The sequence below is a fragment of the Phodopus roborovskii genome, unplaced genomic scaffold (assembly GCF_943737965.1).
Source record: "Phodopus roborovskii unplaced genomic scaffold, PHOROB, whole genome shotgun sequence".
Classification (NCBI taxonomy): Eukaryota; Metazoa; Chordata; class Mammalia; order Rodentia; family Cricetidae; genus Phodopus; species Phodopus roborovskii.
In genome coordinates, this window is record NW_026126407.1 from 32,793,820 (window position 1) to 32,819,108 (window position 25,289).

General features: G+C 43.0%; 1 protein-coding gene across 1 annotated transcript in view; it reads left to right on the forward strand.

Annotated features, from left to right (window-relative positions):
• The window catches only part of Itk (IL2 inducible T cell kinase), a 63,214-nt gene extending 38,386 nt beyond the window's left edge, over positions 1 to 24,828 (forward strand). Inside the window, exons 8-17 of the mRNA XM_051180879.1 lie at positions 1,281 to 1,335; positions 6,638 to 6,720; positions 7,896 to 8,026; positions 8,416 to 8,490; positions 10,440 to 10,611; positions 12,087 to 12,303; positions 13,675 to 13,739; positions 13,825 to 13,943; positions 16,773 to 16,930; positions 22,314 to 24,828. Coding sequence (XP_051036836.1) covers positions 1,281 to 1,335; positions 6,638 to 6,720; positions 7,896 to 8,026; positions 8,416 to 8,490; positions 10,440 to 10,611; positions 12,087 to 12,303; positions 13,675 to 13,739; positions 13,825 to 13,943; positions 16,773 to 16,930; positions 22,314 to 22,385 — 1,147 coding nt within the window. The 3' untranslated portion in view covers positions 22,386 to 24,828. The remainder of the gene's footprint in view (positions 1 to 1,280; positions 1,336 to 6,637; positions 6,721 to 7,895; positions 8,027 to 8,415; positions 8,491 to 10,439; positions 10,612 to 12,086; positions 12,304 to 13,674; positions 13,740 to 13,824; positions 13,944 to 16,772; positions 16,931 to 22,313) is intronic.
• The last annotated feature ends 461 nt before the right edge of the window (positions 24,829 to 25,289 follow it).

Here is a 25,289-nt window from a genome sequence, read left to right on the forward strand (position 1 = left end):
ATGCACAGATCTAGCAACCCTTATGTATTGTGTGGGGCTTGGATTGGATGAAGCATGCTTGCTATCAGCTTATATCTGGGAGCCTGTGGAGGTGTATAGTCTGTGTTTTAAAAGCTCAAGGGAATCCCCTGGATCTCTTATCCTTGGATGCCCTCAAGTAGCCAAATAAGTTTCATAGATACTATTCTTTCCTCATCTAGAGCCTCTCCTGTGTTTATTAATTTCTGAAACAAATTGTCAACTGATGATCATTTTACTTTTGTTGCAGGGTTTCTGGTCCAGAATTGAGACCCAGTAGGCTTCCTTTACCAGGAAGTAATTTATTATACTGTCCTTCAGGTTTCTAGAGAATTATTGTCCAAGTGCTAGATAGCCCTGAATGTTACAGGGCTGGGGCTTTTATTCATTTTGGGATTCTTTGTATCTTATATATGGTTGCATATATTCAACTGGATACATTAAACTACCATTAATGGCTAGAATGAGAAGGGATGGGCAAGGGAGGGGGCTGAAGGAGAGACATGGTCAATCTGCACAGCACACAGGAACATTAACCAATTTGCATGTCTGCATATCCACATGGGCTACTGACTGTCTTGCATGTACACAAATGCATGGACATTTAATAGCTGCATGGCCACTTCCTGTTTTTCTTCTTTTTAACTCTGGGTGGGTCCCTTCTCCCACCACCACCACATTTTATCTTATCTAAGTGATTAATATGGTCAGGATATGTCTCAGCATTGTAGTAACATTCAAAGATTTCACTCTTAAAAATTATTCCCTTTTTTGCCACTTATTAATTACATTCATCAATTTAAAAAAACTGCAAAGTCTGGAGTCCAATCTTAAGAAGAAAATGTGGCAACTGTTTTCAAAAGATATTTGCTAACCTTGCAAATTAATATTAACGTTTTTTTATGGCTGCCTAACACCCTCCTACTTACAGCCACCCACTGAAATATGAAATGGGGGAGATGAATGTTTCCTACAACACTATCATGGAAATTTTTCAACTTTCACACAAGTAGAGAGCATAATACAAAGCCCTGAAACACCACTCTCTAACAATCGCCAGTATTATGCCAACTCTTTGGGTTTGGGGTTTTTTTGTTTTGTTTTGTTTTGTTTTCTTCTTCTCCTGGAAATGATCACAGCTTTCTTTTTGAGTTTGAAAGAGCTGGTAGAAACCGAAAGCAAACACATAATTTTCAAGCATTGTCTTTTATAATAATCAATAGTTTTCAAACTGTGACACATGACTTGTTTTTGGCTTCCAGGTGGTACAATAAAAACATCAGCAGAGACAAAGCTGAAAAACTTCTCTTGGACATGGTGAGTTGCCTTCATATGTCTACTGACTACAGAGAAATTCTATGGTTTCTATCCATGTGATTATGCTGATGTAGTAGATTCCTGTGTTGGCTTAACAGTGGCTTTCGTGTCTGAGGACACATATTCTGCAGAGTTAGAAGGCACGGGAGAGGAAACCTGGGGAGGCGGCAGGCCACTGCTAACAGTTGCCACTGCAGGGACTTGACCCTGGGTGGCCTCAGAGCTGCTCTGCCTTGCCTTATGATTACCTCACTGTGGACCAGATTCTGCATGAAGGGGCTGTAGCTTACAGGAATCTGACAGTTTTCACCTACAGTTTCTTGTCTGAAGCCTGGCATCTGTCAGAGGGACTGACCCCCACCCTGGGATCTCAAAGTTAAGAGAAAGAAGGATGAGAAGAAAGGAAGCATAATGGAATGGAATGGGTACCCCTGTTCTGCCATCAACCGAGTGGGTGGGTGACTGTAGGGATTTCTTTTCTGCTTTCCGGTCCCTCATTTCTCAGGAAGTACAAACTGAGCATCAGAGTATATCAGGGTGCCAATGATCTGTTACCCCCATGGATGTGGTCCCTGTGTGCTCCTGGCCCTGTACACATAGTGACTGCTATTGCATCTGGACCCCACTGGGACCCAAGACTCAATGAAGAGATAGAGGCATTGGAAAATGTACCCAGTGGGAGAGGAACTGAACTGAGGCCTTCTTGGATGCTTGTTTCTCCTTGGTTCTCAGCAATTAACCATTTCCTGTGGTTCCCAACAAATCTCATATCTGAATTGCTACAAGTGGTTAAAATGAAGATTCTCAGGGGGCTGTGGGATGGCTTAGTGGGTGTAGGACTTTGCCATCAAAACCAACAGCCTGAGTTCCCGCCCCAGGACCTGCATGTTGGAGGAAAAAACCTAACTCCCGCAGTTGCCCTCTGACCTCCACATGTATACTCTGGTACATACATCCCACCCTACACACAACAAATAAATGTAACAAAAACATAGATTTTAAGATTCCATGGTAGAGCTGCAGAATCACTCCCAAAAGTGATTCTCAGGAACCTTTCGTTGTTGTTGTTGTGTTTTTGGAGCCCAGGCTTTTCTGTGTAACAGCTCTGGCTATCTTGCAACTTACTTTGTAGACCAGGCTATTCAAACTTATAGAGATCCTGCTGCCTCTGCCTCCTGAACGCTGGGATTAAAGGTGTGTGCCACCACACCTGGCACCTATATTTTCTTGATGCACATATTGCCAGCCCATCTCATTCCTCAGCCTGTATTGCTGGCAAACAATAAAACTTTACTTGTAAGAACTAACTCCAAAGAGCACACAAATAAGTCCCTGCATTATGCTGTGTAATGAGGGTGTTTTCATTACAATCCATCACATCCATAGTAAAGTCAGTGCAGAGCTTTAAACAGCCCACATCAATGGCAAACAAACACAAGCAATTCTTGTTATTGAGCCTTTTTTTTTTTTTTTTGAGGTATTTAAACGTATTTTGCTTACTTGGACTATTACGAAATTCTTTCTTGCTAATATTTTAAGTTCACTTACCAGATACTCTCTTCCTTCTTAGGTAAGTATGAAGGCCAACTTGAGAGGGCCACTACATGCTTTAGTTCTGGTTCTTGACATTTAGAATGGGATAAGATGTTCTTTCTTTTTTCATACAATTGCTCTCTGACTCAGTGATGGTGTTCCATCAATATACTCAGAATCTTCTTGTCTAACAAGTATATGTCTCTTAAGAGGTGCATTTTATTTGTTTCCCTTGTTATTTACTAAAGCTTCTAGGTTATAGACTGTGTATATGAATTGTATATGTATATGTGTGTATACTTCTTCATTTTACCTTGTTCCTACTATGCTTATATACCCCAAACTATACCTAGCACAAAGTAGTTACTCAAAAACTACTTGCTACATCAATGAGTTTACCAAATACTTATTCTGTTTTTAAGTTAACATCCATATCTAGGGACCTAACTGGTCATGAGTTTCCTTGGGGAAACTTTACAAACACTAACTCAGGCCTAAAAATATGACTCAGTGGCTAAGCATGCTTACTGTTCTTGCAGAGGACCCAGGTTCAATTCCCTGCACCCATATGGTAGGTCACAGGGGATCCAGTTCCCTCTTCTGACCTCTGAAGCTTCTGTATATAAATATATGCAAGAGCATGCACATAAACATAAAACATTTAAAATACCAACAACCTCCCCCAATAAAACTCCTGAACCCCAGGCCTATCTGATCAGAACCTCTCCAGGGACACTCAAGTGGTTATATGACCTACATTAGCTTAGGAACATGGGAAAGAATCTCCTGCATGTTCTGTCAAATCTTCAGCTGACAGACACCTCCTTTATAGTACAGTCCTCTGCCCGGCTGTGAGACATAACTTTTTTCTCTTGATTGGACATTAAGTTACAATGTCCCCTCTCCAGTGGTTCTGTCTGCACTCTACCTTCAGTCTCAGCATCTAGAGAGAGGGTCAGTTCCTTGTGAGCAGGTATTTCATAACTGTCTTCATGCATGAGGCAGCATCTCACACTTTGGGTGACCCACACTTTAGACAGGATCCTAACCTAGGTTTATCTGTGACTCTGAGATGGCATCCAAGATGCAGTGTTGACTTAATAACAGATTCATTTTGAGGGAAGAGCCCCCACAGAATGATATATGTCAGAGACATTCTTAAATCATACTTCAGCATGACAAGCCCACAAAGCTTCAACCTGTCTTTGATGATAACATACCTTTGTTTTGAGATTACCTTCTACAAAGTCACCTTCAAAGCATATGAACATACAGGCTGAAACATGTCTCAGTTGAAGATGGACAATGTATTTCATGTTTCCAACAGATGATACACCATAGTATGTGATAATAATGGGAACTAATAACCCTAATAGTGCTTGTCCTGGAATTGTATTCCAGGACCTATTCTGTGCTTAGTACTCGAGTCTCCCAAGTGTCTTGGAAAGTTCATTTTTCAAGATGAGAAAACTGACATATATACTTTTAAAAAGAAACATCTGGAATTAACAATACCATAAGCTGTTGTAGCTAGAAGTTCCTTCAAAGACCATCTGGTCCATCTCCTATGTATTAAAGACTGATAGACTGGGGCCACATTCAGAAAGTGAATCAGTGGCCTATCCCCACCACAGCAAGGGCATATCTTCAAATAGACAGATAGTATAAGGAAGTACACGAGTTATTGTTTTCTCCCACTCCATGCGTACCACACACATACTTCACCTCTTGACATAATCTTTCACACTGAGATCTTGGTTGTGTCAAGAGGAAATAAAGCCCCATCTGGCAACATTACAAGTCAGTGCCCCCTGCAACCCTCTTGGGTATTTGTGTGGCTGTGGCTACCTCTCAGCTCCCTGCAGGAAGTGTGTGGTAAGGCATGTGCTTTCCTCCAAACTCTTAGCTGCTTCAGCTCAAATGATAGTCCATGTGGCTTTCACCAAATGCCACCCACAGCGACTGCAATGGAGAAGGAAAGCCTTTGGGGGATGCAGAGCCTACCATGCTCTACAGACCTGACCTCGACCCTACCCTCTCCCTCACCTTGTGTTTATAGAGTGCTTACTCTCCATAACAGCTGAGGGCTGCTATAATCACAGCTTGTTTACAGAAAAACAGTCACTCCTTTGAAAGAGTAACACCAACACAAACAATCAGATAGTATTAGTTAGGTAAGAGGTGTTTACACCCTTCAGATAGTTGGTGAGCTTCTGCTGCTTCCTCTGTGTTTCTTCCTTTAGAATAAATGACTTAACCAGATAAAATCTGCCTCTGCTTGAAGTCTGTTTCTTCCTGTCTCAGGTTTAACCCATCACATTCCAAACAGCCACAATCCAAAGCTGCATTACTAGGCAAATGTCAAAATTGAAGACAATTTATCCCACCTACCATGTGTGAATAATACCATTAAAAAAAAAAACCTGTCGAGCGAAAAATCCAGCAGCCAGAAGGTGACTATCAGCTGATATAGAAAACAAGTGTGGTCTATCCCTACAGTGGAATGTCACTCAGCCACAAGTAGGAGTAAGGTCTTTATACCTGTCACCACCTAGGTGGTCCCTGGAAACAATGTTATAAATGAAAGGACTCACAGAAAACCACATATGATTCCATTTACAAAAAAAAAAAGTCTACAATAGGCAAATCTGTAGTCCAACTGCTTACTAGAATGCATATCAGCGCTGTGTGTGTGTGTGTGTGTGTGTGTGTGTGTGTGTGTGTGAGCGTGTGTTTCTCTCTCTTTTTCCCTCTGTCTCTCTCTTTCTCTCCTCTCTGTCTCACTCACTTTCTCTCCCTCTCTTTCTCTCTCTCTCTCTGTCTCTTTCTCTCCTCTCTCTCTTTCTCTCTGTCTCTGAGTATGTATGTGTTCAAGTGCTCATGCAGAAACTCTCGAGACTGAAGGATGGGGGGAGGAACTTCCGTTATCTGCTTTCCTTGTATATATAAGCCATATGGCTTCCATATAAGGTTCCTGTCCAATTCTGACCTTCACTTGTGGCCCTCAAGATGTCTAATATAAGTAAGTCATAATTACCAAGCTCTGCAGATGTTTACAACTGGTAGAAGAGCTGGGGATGCAGTTCTGGAAACAGTTCAGATTCTACAGTCCCCATCAGGACTGTAGGAACTGGCATGTCCATTGCTTCTGCTGAGTCCATCAGAGCAGGCAAAATTGTCAGGTACTCCCCTCTCCCCACCTCTCTCCCAGCATTCACCTCCCACCCTCTCTTCTGCCCAACAGTGAAATCAGCATTGTGGGAGGGGCCAGACAAATAAAGCCCAACCCAGGAACTCAAGAAGCTTTCAGGATGAGTTTTGTGTCCCTGAACAGGTATAGAAGATCTGGAGCATCATGGGGCAAGAAAAGGTCCTGGAATTTGCTAGGGTGCCAAATCTCAAACTCCAGCCCCACTGCTCACTAGCTGTAGACCCTGGGAAAAACCACTTACTCCCTCTGACACTCACTTCTGCTGTCCTTGTTGTCAAAGGGGATAATGGTGTCCAGACTCCATTGTGAGGAGGGTTGGGAAGTGTCTGATGAGTCCAGTCCGGTGCTTGGTGAATAGTAAAGGGGAGGGCCCGTGTCTACCTCTGTTTAGGACTTTTCATGAACAATTGTCAAATGTGTAGTTGAAATGGTAGCTGTTACAAGGAAAAGCCTGCTCTGTGCCACTCAGTGCTTCCTCCTTCCACAAGCAAGAACCTGGAGCCTGGTACAGGAGCCTGGGTTAGATTACTAAACTTTCACGCTTTCTCCCCAATCCAGGGTAAAGAAGGAGCTTTCCTGGTCCGAGATTCCAGGATACCCGGGACGTACACAGTCTCTGTGTTCACCAAGGCCATCATAAGGTATGGCATTCTCTTGGCTCAGAGGACCAGGGACAGCTGCTTTTGTGTGATAGCAAGGTCCACCTGTGCATCCTGCAGAGCCTCTCTAGCAGGGCCCCTGTCAAAATAAAAGCCCAGAGTTCAAGGGCAGAACTGAAAAGATTTAATAAAAGACAGTGCTGAGTGGACACTGGGTCCTCTTCTTGGCTATGGCCAGGCCTGATGGCAGAGCTCTGAAGATGTCAAAATACTTGCCCCTATATTTGGTGAGCCTGTCAGTTAACATGAGAAGTGCAAGAAAGCATTGTCATCTAGAAGAGGAGATAGACAAATGCCAATTCTTGGTCTGCTAGTGAAACTGCCTACCATATTGAGAGCCCTGTGTGCCAGGGGCATGTGTGTGCATGTGAGTGTTTTATGACTAGATTCCAATTTGAAAGAAAGCACTTAATGTTTGTCTTTCTGAATCTGGATTATTTTGCTTAACATAATAATTTCCAATTCCATCTATTTACTTGTGAATATTCTAATTTCTCCTTTTTTACAGCTAAATAAAATTCCATTGTGTAAATAGTGAGACCATAAACATGCATGGTTAGAAGTCCCTATGCTATTCTGGCTCAGAATGCTTCCAGTACACCACCCCCCCAAGAGTGGTATAATTGGAGCATATGGTAGTTCTATCTAGTTTCTGAGAAACCTCCATACCAATTTTCATGGCAGCTGCACTAGTTTGCATTCCCATCAGGAGGGTTCTCCCAAACACACACACACACACACACACACACACACACACACACACACACACACACTTTACCAGCATATATCATCAATTTGCTTGATGAAAGCAATTCAGTCTGGGGTGGGCTGGAAGACCCCTGTGTGGTTTCCATTTGTACTCATAACACGTACAGTGCTGCTCCCTCATTTTGTGGCTGTGGGTGAAGCATTACAAACACCAACACACGTCAGCACCGTTGCCTCTCATGTCCAGATGCAGCCTTGAAGTCTTTCTTAATATACATCAGCACCAGTGCCAGCCTGCCTAGACTGATACACACGCTAAAATATCGTGTGCCTGTCCTCCTGGCAGGAGCTTCCATACCAAGACAGTGAGATTCTGATGCCAATTGATGTCTTTATATGTCAGTGTTGCTTCTTGGTGATGACTGTGTGTTGTGTTCATTTGTTTCAAGTGAGAACCCCTGTATAAAACATTACCATATCAAAGAAACAAATGACAACCCCAAGCGATACTATGTGGCTGAGAAGTATGTGTTTGACTCCATCCCTCTCCTCATCAAGTATCATCAGTACAATGGAGGAGGTAAGTTTTAGGGGACAGCGCCAGAAGGGGACTCTCACAAAGAAACTAGAGAAGAAATTACATAGTTCCTACCTGGTTCTTCATGCTGCACAAGCTGGCCATTAACTAGCATTTCAAAATGCAAATAAAAACAAAAACAGAAGCAAACAAATTTCTAAATCCCTAGGACACCCCCCCCCAGCCTGTCACCAGAAACATCTGCTCTGCACATCCCAAGGTCATTATCCACCATGTGCTTAAGAATCCTCTCAAGAGCTGTGTGAAAACCATGGTAAAACTTTGAAATTTGAAAACAGGTGTTTCACGTATCATTCTTTTCCTGATTATTTAACCTAGCCAGTTGCTGTAGCAAAGCCCTAACCACAGATTTGACTTTTCTGTCAACCTAGGCTTGGTCACTCGACTCCGGTATCCAGTATGCTCCTGGAGACAAAAAGCCCCAGTGACTGCAGGGCTAAGATATGGTAAGCAGAAAATAGGAATTTGAGCTAAAACACCCATACTTAAGTGTCTAGGACAAATTCTAAGAGGATTTGCCATTAGCTTATCTGTTTTCCAGGCTTGAGATAACTTGGAGAGATGGTAGGATAATGATCATATGCAGTTGTGTATGAAATGTGTGTGTCCATACACAACAGTGAAGACCAAATCAGTGTTCCCTGGCTTTAAAGAAAGGCTCATTGACGACACATTTATTGAGTGTCTACTTTATACAGAGCGCTCCACTAAATGTTGTTGGGAAACAAACCCTTGGCACTGTGTTTTATCTACCTTTGGGAAATTTTGTTATAATCTAACTTGCTGGGTTTGGGTCTTCTGAAGGGTTAGGTATCCGCATCTAGAAGTATTTATATAGTATAATGTTAAATTTTGAGATCTGGTCCTTTAATTCAGTTGCAGAGTACTTGTCTGGCATGAGTCAGGTCCTGAGTTCAATCCCAGCATCAGGAAAAAAAATGTTTGCTTAATGCTTTTAATTAGGGCCTGTACCTCCAGGGCCACGGTCCTATTGATGTCTGTCCTCCAAAATGGCTTCCCTCCTTGACTATCTACATAGAACCTAAAAGCATTTCAGTTCGAGTCCCTTGGTCAAAATGTGCTGTTTGCAAAGGGGACTAATCTAAGCTTCATTTTGTACCCTTTGGTAGTTCTCACACGTCAGTGTGCATCCCAGTCTTCCCAAACATTTATCAAAAATGCTGGTTCCAGGACACTCTCTGCTGCTTACCAAAACACTCCCTGAGAGTGTGGCCTTAGGCTCTACATTATAAATAAGCAGCCTGGTAGTTCTGACCCAGATGGCAGGGAAATACTTGGAGAAGCACTGCTGTGGACTGTTCCTATCCAGCCAGCAGCATCTGTGGCACACTGGGGCTACTCAGTGCTGTCTGTTCAGGTTGATAGGCACCTGGCTGTTTCTAGGCCAGACATCAGGAAAGAATAATGCATTATCCTCCTCCTGAAAGTAAAGCTATTCTAGTGTTGCTGAATCCTAAAGTGCCCTGCTGGATGGGATCACAGAGATTATTCGGTCAGCCCATTTACTTTATCAGTTGGAAAATCGAGGCCTAGGTCCTTTTGCTTGTTTATCAAACACTTATCATGAGCCTGCCCTGAGCCTAGAGACATGGCTGGGAAGTTAGTAGTGCTTAGAGTTCTTCCAGAGGAGCCAAGTGCGTTTCCCAGCACCCACATCTGGTGGCTCACAACCACTTATAACCTCACTCCAGGAGATCTAGTACCTTTTCTGGCGTCTGCCGGTACCTGCATCCGTGTGCCTTACAGACATACACACATACACATAAGGAATAAATAAAAAAAATCTTTATGGAAAAAGAGACCTACTAGAAATAGCTCCCTTGTGCCTCTGTGTAAGTCCCCTCTGAAGCCACTTTTTCAGGCTCCATTCTGGTCCAAGCTTGGTAGAGTACCATGAGTACAGAGAGACTCTCAGTGAATTAATGAACATTGCAAAACTGGAAATAAAAGTATAGGTATGGTATTTGCAAGCCTCTGTATACTCTGGAGACTGAGGCAGTAGGATTACAAGTTTGAAGCCAGTCTGGGCTAGATGGTGAGTTACTGGCCAGCCTGAGCTACATAATAAGACTCTGTAAGACTTTGTCTCAAGAGAAAAAAAATATGCCTAAAAATATAAAATTAAGTTAAAAAGTTTTGGACCTCATAACAATTCTTTTATTTGTATTCTCTGTCATACTTTACATCATCTTCCTTTTCTTCCCATGCCCCCCTCCCACATTATGACAGTTTCAAAAAACATACCCTATGTTACAGTAATTACCTGTATCAGTCTAAGCCATTTTTGAGTTATAGTAGCCATAGGCTAGATAGAATTGTATATATTTCTGAGAGTCCTATACCTTATTAATTACCCTCTCTTTCTCTGTTCCAGGGAAGTGGGTGATCCACCCCTCAGAACTAACGTTTGTGCAGGAGATTGGCAGTGGGCAATTTGGACTGGTGCACCTGGGTTACTGGCTCAACAAGGACAAGGTGGCCATCAAGACCATTCAGGAAGGAGCAATGTCAGAAGAGGATTTTATTGAAGAGGCCGAGGTCATGATGTGAGTTAAAGCAGGGGTGTGCAGGCATCCTGGGTAGGGAGGCTCTGGGCTGTGTTCATCAAGCTCCACTCTGATGTTTGTTATGCCCCAGTAGTAGAACCTATTGCACAGGCAGAGAAAAAAGGAAGTCACCTCATTAGGGCTCAGTTGGTGAAGTGCAACCACTAAAAACAGTCTGGGCATGGTGGCTTTACTAGGAGTCCCAATGCTGGGGAGCTGGAGACAGGCAGATCCTGGGCTTATTATTTGCTTGGCTGGTTCCAGTGCAATGAGATCCTTTTTCAAAAACTGCAAAGGTGGGTGCTGGAGAGAAGACTTAGTGGTTAAGAGCACTTGTAGCTCACAACCATCTGTAACTACAGTTCTAAGAAATCGGAAGGCACACACAGTACACATACATACTGGTGCCATAAAAAGAAAACAAGGCCCTCTAAACCAGTGTGAGCAAAGCTCACAGAATGGGGCCTGCATGAGTCTGCACCACATCCTCTGCATGTATACTGTGGCTTCCACTTCAGTGTTTCTATGGGACTCCTGGGTGTGTGAACGCAAGGTCTCTGATTCTTGTGCCTTTGCTTGGCCCTTTCCTTTCTGTTTGTGTCTTGTCCAACTCTACTGTTAGTTTTTGTATTATCCCCTAGTGAAAGACAGAAAGGGAGTGGACCCAGGTGGGAAGGGAGGAAAAGAACAGGGAGGAGTAGAGGAGGGGAAACTATAATCAGGATATTATGTGAGAAAAAGATCTATTTTCAAAAACAGAAAAAAATTTTAGAAAGAAAAGGTTGACAGTGTCACAAGAACACCCATTGTTGACCCTTGTCCTACACACACACACACCACACACATACACATATACATGCACGCACACACACATGCAGGCATGCACACATGTGCACACATACGCGTGCACACACACATATGCACACATGTATGCACATGCACACACATACATGCACATGTGCACAAGCACACACAAAAGCACATACATGCACACATGCACACACATGCACACACATACATACACTCACATGCGCACACACACGCATACACGCACATGCACACGTGCACACATATGCATGTACGCATGCATGCACACACACATGCACACACACATGCATGCACACATGGACACACACACATACTTGCATGTACACATGCACGCACACATGCATGTGGGGGGTGCACTTCAGCATGATCTAGAGGACCTGCTATGTGGTCTGGCCCTCCAGTCTCCTCTTCCCCCATCTCTCCTCTGGCCCACACTGGCCTTTATCCACCTTCATTCATACCAGCTGACTCCCTGCTATCTCAGACCTTGACTCCATGACTGTCTTTGGTTTGGGTTTGGGATCTGGTTTTGTCCTCAGAACCATGAGCTGGGTGAAGTGACTCTCATCTACCTTAGTGCCATAATGTGTTCAACACTTTTAGAAGACTGAATTTAGGTCATCTTATTTCTTGCCTTTTTCTTCCAGGAAACTCTGTCATCCCAAACTTGTACAGCTCTATGGAGTGTGCCTGGAGCAAGCCCCCATCTGCCTAGTGTTTGAGTTCATGGAACATGGCTGCCTGTCAGATTACCTGAGAAGTCAACGGGGACTCTTTGCTGCAGAGACCCTGCTGGGCATGTGCCTGGATGTGTGCGAGGGAATGACCTACCTGGAAAAGGCCTGTGTCATCCACAGAGACCTGGTATGATCAAGTGCCTGGGGCCAATGCCTGCAAGTACAGACAAAGGAACATCTTCCCCTGAAATGTAGCACTACCAAGACTGAGAGAGTGTCAATAAGTGACATGCCCCCTGTGGCCTTTCCTCCTCTCAGCTTCTTATTCCGGTCACTTCAAGAGGTCCATGATAGGGAAGCGTTTTAGGAGTACTCAGAGCTGAAGTACACCCTAGCCCTTTTTTGCTTGTCTGCTTTTTTTGTTTTTTGAAACAGGGTTTCTTTGTGTAACAGACCTGGCTATTCTGGAATTCATTCCAATGACCAGGCCGGCCTCGAACTCACTGAGATCCATCTGCCTCCACCTCTCAAGTGCTTGGATTTGAGTTTCAGTTCATGTTCTTCCAAAGTGGAGCTTAGAATCACTCCTCATTAGCCTCTCTGTGCCTCAGTTTCCCCCTGGAAAAATGAAGGAAATGGGCAAGGACAGTCTTACTTTGTAAAACATATTGACTGCATGTGTTAACTGTAGAAAGTAATGGGATCACATATGACTTCCCCTGTGTGTATCATATGCTTTGATCATACTCAGCTATCCTGTACTGTATTTTGTCCCTGATCTCACTGAATCCCTTCCTCACAAACAGCTCCACTTCTACCTGCCCGTTTTATTTATTTCTCCATCTAGATCCCATGCATGAGATAAAACACACCTGCAGTTTGTCCTTACGGGGAGCTATAACCTGATGACCCTCAGTTTTGTCCCACTTTCCAGCCACTAACTTCATTTCATTCCTCCTTATGGCTAAATAAATCCCACCACCCACCCCCCGGGCTACACACACCAACTTTTCTTTACCCCTTCTCTCACTGATGGGCACTTGGGCTGAAACACAGTTTTTCTACTGAAATTTCACTAAATAATCTGAGAGACAGCCTAGGAACCTCTGATGGTGAGAGTTAATGAATATTCATATCTCCCAGGGCTTTTCCAAGCCTTCTGGGATACTGAGAGTGGCCGGTACTCCCCCTGTTTAGGGTAATTTTAAGAGGATTAGCTTCTGAACACTTTCATACTAATCACTAGGGAGACATTGCAGTCAGCCCAAGTCAGCATTGCCTACCATGTCAGACTGAATTCCAGTGAGTCACTGGCTGAACAACACTGGAGTTCTCTAATAATTAGGATCAAGAATGACGATAAATTCCTCATCCTGGGAAAGGGGCTTGCAAGTTCAGCTAGCTGGCTGAATTTCCTGCTAGCTCAGCAGGGTTCTGGAGATGCTTGACCTCCCTCAGGCCTGCAGAGCCCAGCAAACACTAATAGTGGGAGACTCTTCCACTACTGACTGACCACCTATGGCTTCATTTCTCCTTTGCCTACCTGTCTGTCCTCTAGGCTGCCAGAAACTGTTTGGTGGGAGAAAACCAAGTCATCAAGGTGTCTGACTTCGGGATGACAAGGTAACACAGGGATGTGGCATCAGTAGATTCTGAAGAATGTCACTCAACCCTGGAATGTTTTGACCTCTTCCTCACCTCTTCCCAGGTTCGTCCTTGATGATCAGTATACCAGCTCCACTGGCACCAAGTTTCCAGTGAAGTGGGCATCCCCAGAAGTGTTCTCTTTCAGTCGCTATAGCAGCAAGTCAGATGTGTGGTCATTTGGTGAGTGTCATCCTTAGCCCACCCCTGTGCGATCTGGAACCGTGGACCAGCTATTTCTTCCTCAGATGCAAACAGTCTACTTTGTTCTGACCCCTGAATGGAGAAATAACCCACTGAGAGCCTGTATGGGATCAGCCTGAAATGTTTGAAGGGGCTGTTATTATTGCATTTGTTTCTAGAGATCTTTGAAACAGCTAAGAACTTAAAGATCAGGGTGGGGAAGAGTCTTGTGGTCACTTCCTTGAGCTAGAAAGCTAGAGGAGTCAGGGGATTAGAATGTGAAGTGGGACCATGCTGTGTCCAACATCACATTCCCATACTTAGTCCTCAGTAAGCATGTTCCTCGAAAGTGGTTTACTGAGTGTCTGTTATATTCCAGGGCTACTCAAGGTGCTGAGGAGCAGGAGGGCACAGGGCAAAAGAGACATCTGTCCTCTTGAAGCTAAATTTTGGAGGAGAGAGACAACTATCACACAAGCTAGCAGATAGAAAATTCAGTCAGGTTTGGATCAGTTAGTGCTATGAATCAAACAAAACACCAATGGTACAGGTGGAAGAGGGGTCTGTTTTAGCTAGTATGGTCTGGAAAGGCCTTTCTAGGAGGTACTTCTTGGACAGATGTCTTTATTCAAATATTCATGGTGAGCTGTGTCCCTGACAGGAATCAAAAAGTGTACAAGCTCAGCTGTGTCCAGAGAACAGGAGTCACTGAGTTAGAGGGAGAACAAAGGCAGTTACAGTTGGTGGGCTATGATGGATGGATGGATGGATGGATGGATGGATGGATGGATGGATGGATGGAGTCAGCATATGGGAAAGGCTAAGTGACTTGCTGGGTTTGATGTCAGCCTAAGTCATAATTTGTGCATGTATCAGTGTAAATGAAAATATACCAAACAACCTCTGTGATATGATAATAACCATAAAGAGGGGACTTTGGAGATAAACTGATTCAGATTGACCTTGCCATTCTGTAGGAAAGGTTTACTAGGGCACAAAGCAAGGGAGATACTGGCCAATTGGATATCATAGGATAAGACCAGTGATAGGATTTTCTTCACACTGTAGAATGCCCATTCCCAAGAGCCCAGAACCTGTTAATTATGAACCTTTCTCATCTGTTCCTTAATTCTGTCCCACCTCCAGGCTTGGCTGTTACTCTGTTAACTGGGTACAAGTTACAGAATGAATTTAGGAGAAAATTGTTCTGGCATCATCTTTGCACAACTGTCCACAAGTATTGAGGATGGCTAAGGCCAGTATGTGGCCATCACTCTATGGGTAATGGAGTTATAGACACTGGCAAGGCAGAGCCTCACAAAGATGTTCAGAATGGTAGCCATACCTGTACCTCCACCTGCAGAATGTAGTCTATGACATCATAGTATGTCAGCCAGAAAATTTCTGCTATTCTCCAGAAGATTTATGTAAAATGCATCCCTTCCTGAGATGTATGGTTTGAAGGCAGTTTGGAAATGAGGTTGATAGACATAGATGAAGAGCAGAAACAGCCACAGCTGGACATGGTGGTGCACACCTTTAGTCTCAGCTCCCCAGAGGCAGAGGCAAGCAAATTTCTGAATTCAAGTCCAGCCTGGTCTACAGAGTAAGTTCCAAGACAGCCAGGGTCACATAGAGAAACCCTGTTTCGGGGGGCGGGGGAGGAAAAAGAAAGGAAGAAAGGAGAAGAGAAGGAAAGGGAGGGAGGGACGGAAGGAGGGAGGGAGGGAGAGAAAAGAAACCAGTAGCAGCGTGCAAATCTGAGCAACCTGCAGCCTGAGAGCCTCCTGTCTGCCTTAGCCCATCAGACTTTGTCATAAATAAAGTCTCGTTTTTACCCTAATTGGCTTCTTGAACAAGTCAGTAGCCTGTGTGAACTCTGCTTTATCCATGCTTCAGATGGCTCATATTAAAGTGGTACATGCCAAACTGTTTCAGCACCAATAACAACTTACTTTCAAAAGATGTCTCATTAGAAATCTTGGCGTCTTGGACTACTGAGCAGTCTTCTTCATACTCAGAGTCTGATTTTTCAGGTCCTCGGGCACCTCAGAGATTCCTGTATGATAGTGACCCCAGGAGGAGGGTTTTAGGATGGGGTTCAGATGTCTGCCACTCAAACAAGTTTGGGGGCTGATTCTTATTTGCATGTTTGGGAATCAGACTTTGGGAAACATTCCTACAATCCTCTGGACTTACCCTTTGCAAAGCTCTTGTTAGGGTGTCACCAACTTCCCTTCTTTTCTGGGAGGCTGTGATCTGTCAGTACATAATAAAGACAAAGCCAGGACAGCCTCCCTGTGAATGGCAGAAGTGGGGAAACATACTACCAGAATGTTCTCCTCAGTCCCTACAGTACAAATTAAGATTCCACATATGAAATGCCTAACACCAAAAATGGCTTAGACTTTAGATTCGAAGTATTTCTATATATGTATATGTATTTATAGCTATGGAGAGAGAGGAGTCGAGGGAGAGAGCTTGAAAACTAAACCAAAGTCTAGTCATAAATTAATTTCATATGTACCTCACAATCTCTGCAGAAGATCTGGTGACCTCTTCTAGACTCCCCAAGCATCTGCACACACATGGCATACATTCATAGCAACATACACATAATAAAAATAAATCCTTTAAAATGGAACAGTTATCAATGAAAAAAAAAATTAAGACAGCCCTATAAGCCTCCAGCAGGCCAGATACTGTACTTGTAGAGGTCTACAGGATGGCTTGGATGCTAATTCCAAGGACTCCATTTTTTGTAGAAGAGTCTCTTTGGTACTTGTGCACTTTGCCCTTAGCTGCTGTTCTGCTCACTGTTGCTTCTAGGTGTGCTAATGTGGGAAGTCTTCAGTGAAGGTAAAATCCCATATGAAAACCGAAGCAACTCAGAGGTCGTGGAAGACATCAGCACTGGCTTTCGGTTGTACAAGCCCCGCCTGGCCTCCAGTCACGTCTACCAGGTCATGAATCATTGTTGGAAGGAGGTCAGTACGTGAGATGGTTTCCCACTCCATATCATCGAGTGTGTGTTTACCTTTTACCTTATCTGTTGATTGTGCTGACTAAAGTTCTCTTGATGGGTACCTAAGTTGACAGATATTGTGAAATGTGCTATTGTGAAATATGCCACCAAAAACACTGGCAAACATGTATTTATTTAATATATTGACATCATTTGTTTTGAACATGTACCCATAAGTAGTGGAATAATCTCTTTTAAAGACCCTCAGATTATTGCAGAACAACAAGGCAGAATCTCAAAAAGTCTAGTAGACTCAAGTACAATCTCAGTCCTAACAGGTTTTTTGTTTGTTTGTTTAAACATGAACATTTCTCTGAACCTCCTTTCGTAGACTTACAAAGCAAATAATGCTTAACCTATAATTTCACAGAGAATTTATAATGAGAAACAAAGAAATAAAGATATAAACAGGAACACAAAACAAATCTTATTCATGAATACTGAAAGAATAATATATTGTAGCTGATATTTATTTGACAATGACATTTTTTGCTGTTTTTTGGGGGGGCTGTTTCGAGACAGGATTTTTCTGTGTACCCTTGGCTGTCCTGGAACTTGCTATGTAGACCAGGGTGGCCTCAAACTCAGAGATCTGCCTGCCTTTGCCTCCTGAGGTTGGCCTTAAAGGCATGCACCACCACTGCCCGGCCTCTTTTAGCTATTTTTCATGAAGCAGAATTCATTAAAAGACAGTTTAATGTAGACCTTATGCACACATGTTACATGGAAAAGAGAGTTCTCAGGACACACCCAAGAGTGTGGGTAAGGGCTGCCCTAAGAAGTATCTTTTTTATTTTTTTCTAACAGAATTTAGAATTCTGTGTATATAGAAAACTTGAGCAAACAGTACAAGTATTTCCCTTCCACCTCAGTTTACTTTGCCTTATTAGCACTTTATAAGAATTTGGTTCATTTCAAACATTTTTAAAGAAACACCTGCTGATACATTGTTGTTGACCAAAGTTCATAGATTACATTAAGGTCCACTTTTGGTACTGCTGTATTCAGTGGATTTTGACAAACACATAATGCCATGTATCTTCCATTATAGAATCAAATAGAATAGTTTCACTGTCCTAAAAAATCTCCTATGCCTCTGTTTGTCTCTGCCTTCACTCCCCAAAACCCTGAAAACTATTGATTCTTTTACTTTCACCATAGTTTTGCCTTTTCTAGAATGCCTCAAGGTTTGAATCATACAGTTGTAGCCTTTTCAGACTAGCCTCTTTCTGCTAGCAATATGCATTTAATGTTGTTTTGTGTGTTTTCTTGATTTTTATTATTTACTTATTTTTTATTGTTGACTAATACTCCATTGTATGGATATATCATAGCTTGTTTATTCATGTGGTTATTGAAGGAAATTTTAGTAGTTTTTGCTTCCAGCAATTATGCTGTAATTATGCTAAATCTGCTATAAATGTTTACTGCAAATGGACCCATTTATGTGTGGACATAAATTTTCATTTATGGGTAAATGCCTAGGAGTGGCTGCTAGAACAAATGGTAAGGCTATGTTAGTTTTGTGAAACACTGTCACGTTGTCTTCCTAAGTCTTTTTGCAAGTCTTACCAGGGATGAGTGTTTCTGGTGCTTTATGTTCTGTTCTGTTCTGTTCTGTTCTGTTCTGTTCTGTTCTGTTCTGTTCTGTTCTGTTCTGTTCTGTTCTGTTCTGTTCTGTTTTCTGTTGTTTGCTGCTATATAGCCCTTGCTGTCCTGGAACTCACTATATAGACTCAGCTGACCTTGAACTCACACAGATCTACCTGCCTCTGCTTCTGCCTTTCAAGGGAATGGATTAAAGATATGTGCCACCAAACTCAGTCCTGATGCTTCTTATATCCATCAGTACTGGTCATGTTGGACATCCACCCTTCTTACAGAGAAGAGATGAATTGTATTTCCTGCTGTCTGAGTTGATATTTCCTTAATGGCTTGCCATGTTGAACATCATTTTATGGTTATTTCCCACCTCTAATATTCTTAATGAAACGCCTGCTCAGATCATTTGCTCACCATTTACCAGGGTTGTTTATTTCCTGTATTTGGTTTTAAAAGGTTCCTTGTCATTATATATTTTGCAAATATTTTCTCCAGGCCTACAGTTTATTTTTCATTGTCTTAATAATTTCTATAATTTTTTATTTAAAAAATTACGGATGTGACTGTGCACCATATGCACATAGTTTCCATAGAGGACAGAAGTGGGCATCAGATCTCCTGGGAGTGCAGTCAGAGATTATTGTGAGCAGCTATGTGGGTGCTGAGAATCGAACCCAGATCCCAGCAAGTGCTCCTAACCCTTCATCCATATCTTCAGCCCTTATTAATATAATTTAAATTAATTTTCTATTTATTTTGTGTACACATGTATACAGGAATGGAGGAGAGAACTTACACTGTTAGTATGTGCCTATGGAGGCCAGAGGACACCTTTCAGGAGTTGAACCTGTGGGTCCCAGGGATTGAACTCAGGTTGTCAGGCTTGGTGGAAAGTGCCTTTGCCTGCTGAACCATCTCACTGACCCTCTTGACAGTGTCTCTTACAGAACAGAAGTTTTCTAATTTTAACAAAACTCAGAAGGGCATTAATCTAATTATTCTAATGAATAAAACTCAGGAGTCAGATATCAGGGGAAAAACTGGAAGATCAGAGAACCAAGAGTAGCCACCAGTTGCTTCCTATCTGTCTCGTTCATTCATCCAAAAAGGGTGAGATCCTGTCTCCCCCCCACCTTATCACTTCCTGTCTCGACCTCCCAAGTGAGGTGTTTAAGGTGTGAGCCACCACTGCCCAATTTCTATGGTTAACTAGTGTTTAGCCCTTCCCTCTAATCTCCATAACACAAACAAGATATCACACAACAGTTAAGCATCATTTTCTCCATGAATTGCCTTTGAAGTTGTAGCTAACAACTCATCACAAAGCCCAGATCTCTTCCAAGATGATATCATGGAAATTTAATTTTATTAATTTTGTATTTTTTAATTAAAGTGTAATTATGTCATATTTCTCCTTCCCTTTCCTCCCTCCAGTCCTTTCCATGCCTCCTTATTTTCTCACTCTCAAAATTATGGCCTCCTTTTAATTATGATTGCTACATTCACATACAAGTGTGCATAAATATGCAAACAAAACCTACATGTCCTACTTAATGCTACTAGTATATATACAATTTCAGGGATGACCAGGTGGTCTTGGAAAACCACTTATGGGACTCATTCTCCCACTCTTGGTATCCCCTAATTGCCTGTGGTTCCCAGTCTAAGGGTGGGGTCTTGTGAGATTTCTGCCTTCCATGTTATCATATCATGTTTATAAGTGTTGGATTTCTCCAGATCTTGTTTAGGCATCCATACTATTGAGGTGTCATGGATAAAGTTTCCCTGCATTTCTAAGAGACAATCTCATAACATATTTCCTGTTCCTCTGGCTCTTACGGATCCCAATCCACAATGTTCCTTAGTTGTGTTATGGGTGTGTTAGTTAGGGCTATACACTAGTCCCCTGCATTTGACCACTTATGGGTTTCTGTAATGGCCTCCATCTGTTGCAAACAGATGGTTCTGGTTTTGGTTTCTGTGAGGAGTGAAAGCTATAATTATCTGTGGATATAAAGATAGATATTTAGAATGCAGTTAGGAATTCGGCTGGTTTAATAAAGTGGCAGTACTAGGTTCTTCTCTAAGGTCTATGATCTCACTAGCCCCATGTAGTTGGGTTAGTTTACAGTACCAGACATGATACCCTCCTATTGAGTAGTCTTTAAGTCTAATAGGAGAACCAGTGGTTACTGCCAAGTTATGAGTGCCATTATTGCATCCTTAGGGTTATGGTACCATGCTGAAAGTTGTGGTTTATAGGCATCACAGCTGGGTAGGATTGTCAGTTGCTTTCCTCCATTGGAAGATTGCATAGTACCCTCAATATAATGAAGGCTAGTCCTAAGAGAGGAGGCTTTTAAGTCAAGTCCTGCTTGGCTTCTCAAGGTCATATATCCAAAGGGCATGATGTCTTCAGCAACAGGCACTTGCCTTCAACCTCAAGGGCAACAAGAAGTCTATATTGTTTGGGAAGTCTCTTGGACTCCCATAACCAGCAACTCTAAAGGGAGTTTCTCATGCCTGGTATTTGGGTTTCTGTTAGATAGTCCATGGCTCATGGGAGTGGAGGGGTGGGGTGAGTATTGTCAAACCAAGTGACATAATTTCCTTTAAACTATATATGTATATGTAGAGACTTATATATGTTGAATATAATTTTAGGTAAATAAATAATATGATTACTGATGGCTTTTTCCAGACATCCTTAGTGTTAATCACTGTCACTCTTACTGTTATTGACCTCCCCCCCATCACCAATCAAGGCTGCCTCCCCCATTTCACCCATTTCCCTCTTCAAACCATTTGTCTTACAGTTTCACTTTTTGTGTTTAGGTCTATGATAGACTAGGGTCTACTTTTTGTGAGCAGCCTAAGTCTGCTGCTCAAATTGCTGGTTCCTACAGGGGTGCTCCATTACAGCACCGTTGTTGTCTCTAAGTCTTTCCATTGTCTGCTTGCTGTGTTCAGGGTCTGTTTCTCAGCCCTCTGTTCTGTCCTCCTGATCCACTGTTTATCTTTTCACCAGTGTCACACTACCATAAATACTCTAACTTCAGAGTAAGCCCTGAGTTTGGGTGGTATGTATCAATCCCCCAAGTCTGTTTTTCTTTGTCTTCATTGTATTAGTTTTTGCCTTTCCTTATGTGTTTCAGAGTCAGCTCATTGACCCCACAAAATCACTTGCTGGGAGGTTTGGTTCACATTACATTGAATCTATAGGTGAAGTTGTAAAGAAATGACAACAGATTTATCAGAGTTTTATATTTTCCTCATTTATATCCCACACATACTCTGTGAGCTTTAAAAATAAATGTTTCCTGTTTTGTTATTTAACAATAATGTTAGAATGTTAGGATTCATTTTATGCATGATTTAATTCTCAAAGCAATCTTATGAGTTATATTTATCTCCTTTTTACAGATGTTCAGAGAGGGTTAGTCATCTGTCCAGTACCACACAACTAACAAATGTGAGAGCTGAGATTTAAGTGTCTAGGGCTGTAACTCGTGTTATGTGTCAAGGCTCTGGCTTTGATACTCCAAAAAGAAGAAGAAAAAGAGGCTGAGAATGTAATAGATTCTCAGACTCTCCATTATGGACAGTAAGGGCATCCTGTCTCCAAGACAGCCTGTGTAGGAAGATTTTAGAACAGATGCTGCTATTGGATTCCAGTCTGCTTTGCACTTAGCCAGGACACACAGGCATAAAGAACTCACAGAAATCTCTTTGTTACTCTCCAGAAACCAGAAGACCGGCCACCGTTCTCCCAGCTGTTAAGTCAGCTGGCCGAAATCGCAGAATCTGGACTCTAGCAGGGACTCACTGACCAGCCACAGCTGTGCACCCTGAGTGAAGGAACCATGTCCTTTTTCCAGAGCATTAAAAGCTGCCACCAGCCCAGGACCCCTGACAGGTGCCTGGACCATGGTGCCAGTCCTATACTACTATGACTGCAGCATCCTAAAAGAGGCTGGAGGGCCAGCCACTGGGCCAAAGACTGGGCTACAACAGTAGCAGTATCTCTCTGTCGACCTCACCCCAGCCTCTTGTCATATGCTATCTAAAAACTTTACCACCTGCTTTTATTTCTTGCCCTTCTTAGCGATAGGGAGAAGCAGGTATAGGGCGCATTCTTCTTTTTAACTATTATTTTAAGCATAGGTCCAATATTCAAGGGACCTTTTATTTGACCCAATGAGACAATATCCCCATTTATGGATGAAAGAGTGGGAAGCCTCATTCTTTTTCTAAGAAATGCAAGAGGTGATTAACCAGAGGGCTCTGCTGCTGCTGTGGGGCTGCCAGCCACAACTTCCTGCCTCACATGAGGTGGAGTGGCTGCTTGTGCCAGAGGCTGGATGTCATGAGGTTCAGAGCACACTGCCACCTCTCTTTGATGAAGCATAGAGAATTTGATTGGGTGGAGAGAGTGGAAGGACCCATTCAAACCCCAAGGCTAGACCATTGTGTGTCTGAGATTGGTCAGGAATGAGAGGGCCTCTGATGGTGGGGAATCAACAGGTACAAACAAGGCATTGGGTTGTTACCGATCAATCACCCTGCTTCGTAGTGAGCCATGTGGGTACCTGGGTCTCCTGTTCTATGCAGAGTGTTGAGGCAATGACTACAAAATGTTTATCATTCCAGCCCCTCAGGAACAAAACACTCTGCACTACCCACCTGAACCATGAGAGGGCAGCACTGTGCTGGTCTGTGTGGACTTGAGACCTTCGGGTTCTCAATAGGCCTTAGGAGTTTAGGAGTTTTAAGGTTGAGACTTCAAGGCTCTCAAAATCCTGACAAAAGAAGTTTGCCCTTGCTCAGACAATCTGGAAGGTGCTTTGAACATGCACAAGATGTCTACTGTTGATTAGCACCTACACAGGTCACATGCGTATATCCTGAGCTATAAGCCATTCTTGGAGAATCACAGTCCATACGAACTCGACGGCACAGTATTATTGACGATGTACAGAAAGCAGAAGCCAGACAGCTGCCCAGAGTGGCAGAATTGAGAAGGACAGAGATTGAAATGCCACCCAAATACGACTCCAGAGCAGCCTCATTTCTCTTCAACACTGCCTCCTCCTGAGATTGCATTGCTGAGCAGACTAATACAAGCGTGCAGTGCCACCCAGTGACGCTGCTCCTGCATAGACCACTGGGGGGCGCAATGGATCCCTCCAAATTGAAATAGGTGCTTGTCTTTCTTCATCTTCACCCTCACCTGGATCTGAGTTCACAACTTCAAAGCTACCCAGAACTAACCCTTTCATTCTCCCAACCTACCAGAGTCACATTTCCTGAGGCCATTCATACAAGAGCTTCAAAGGGGCTTTCAACAAGTCTCCTGCTGTTTCCTGTAATTACCCCCTCCCCCTCCAGCTGGTTCTCTTGCAAGAAGGATTATTCCCTGATGCCAGGCACACTTGATTCTGCTAAGGTGTTCAGATAAAGCTCCCAGAGAAGTGATCAGAGTTGTGGATCCCTCTTTCTAAATCACACGGTATTCTGGCTGGCTTGAGACTCAGATGCAATCACTTCCAACTATAATTATGGTGTCCAGATAAAACTCTGTCATTCAGAAAAATGGTCTTCCTCAACTGGCCCACAATCATCCCTGATTACTTCTCAGCCTACTGTACATTCTCTTTCTGGAACCCTTAATTTAGAGACAGTTTTGGGACATTTAATATAGAAGAAAACCACTGCCACTGAGAGATGTCTGTCTGGGGTGTGGTTTAGAAGACTGCCCCCATGTGGTGGTATTGTCTTCCTTAACTTCAGATCCAAGGAGGCTTGACCTGTGTGCACCTCTCCAGGGTCCTCCATGGGAAGATGGGATACTTGTCGGTTGGTTTCTTTCTTACACCCTTACAAATGATGCTCTGTATTCACAGAGAACCCCCAGATGAAAAGTTGGGGTTCCAGTTGTACTTTGTAGGTCTTGAAATTTTTAATGTTTTGAACTATGTATTTATGCCTGAATTGAGAGTATTTATTGCTCATGCTCAAGATAAAAATATTGCATATATATCCATGCCTTGGTGGCACACATCTTTAATCCCAGTACTTGGGAGGCAGAGGCAGACAGATCTCTGTGAGTTTGAGGCCAGCCTGGTCTACAAAGCTACACAGCGAAACCTTGTCTCAAAAGAAAAAAAAATTACTGCATATATGTCTTATCCTCTGTAGAGGCCACAAGTCAACAGTTGCATATGGCAAAAAAATAAAGCTATATATTTTACAAATACAGGGTCTGTGGCTTGAGTTCCAAATCCCTGATACTTCAATTTTTGCTTAAATAAAGATGGTAACATAGTTTCTGAATGAAAAAGAAAGAGAGAGAGAAAGGAAGGAAGGAAGGAAGGAAGGAAGGAAGGAAGGAAGGAAGGGAGAGAGAGAGAAAGAAAAGGAAAGGACATGATTGCTTCTAAGTATAGCGGAGAAGGTTTATTGTAGAGATGAGGGAGAGCATAGTCAGAGGCAGGGACATCTAGGAGTCCAGAGTGGACATGACCCTGAGTAGTGCTGTGTGAGGAGATGGGAGAGGGGAGAGCCAGGAGAATACAGGGTAGATGAAAAAGGGTGGGGTAACCCAAATGGCTTGATTACATAGGGAAGGGCAGCCCAAACTCTTGGGCCGGAGAAGTTTAGGGTAGGGGCAGGGTATGCCAGCCTTATTCTGTGACAGGGTAGAAACTGAGGGATGCAGG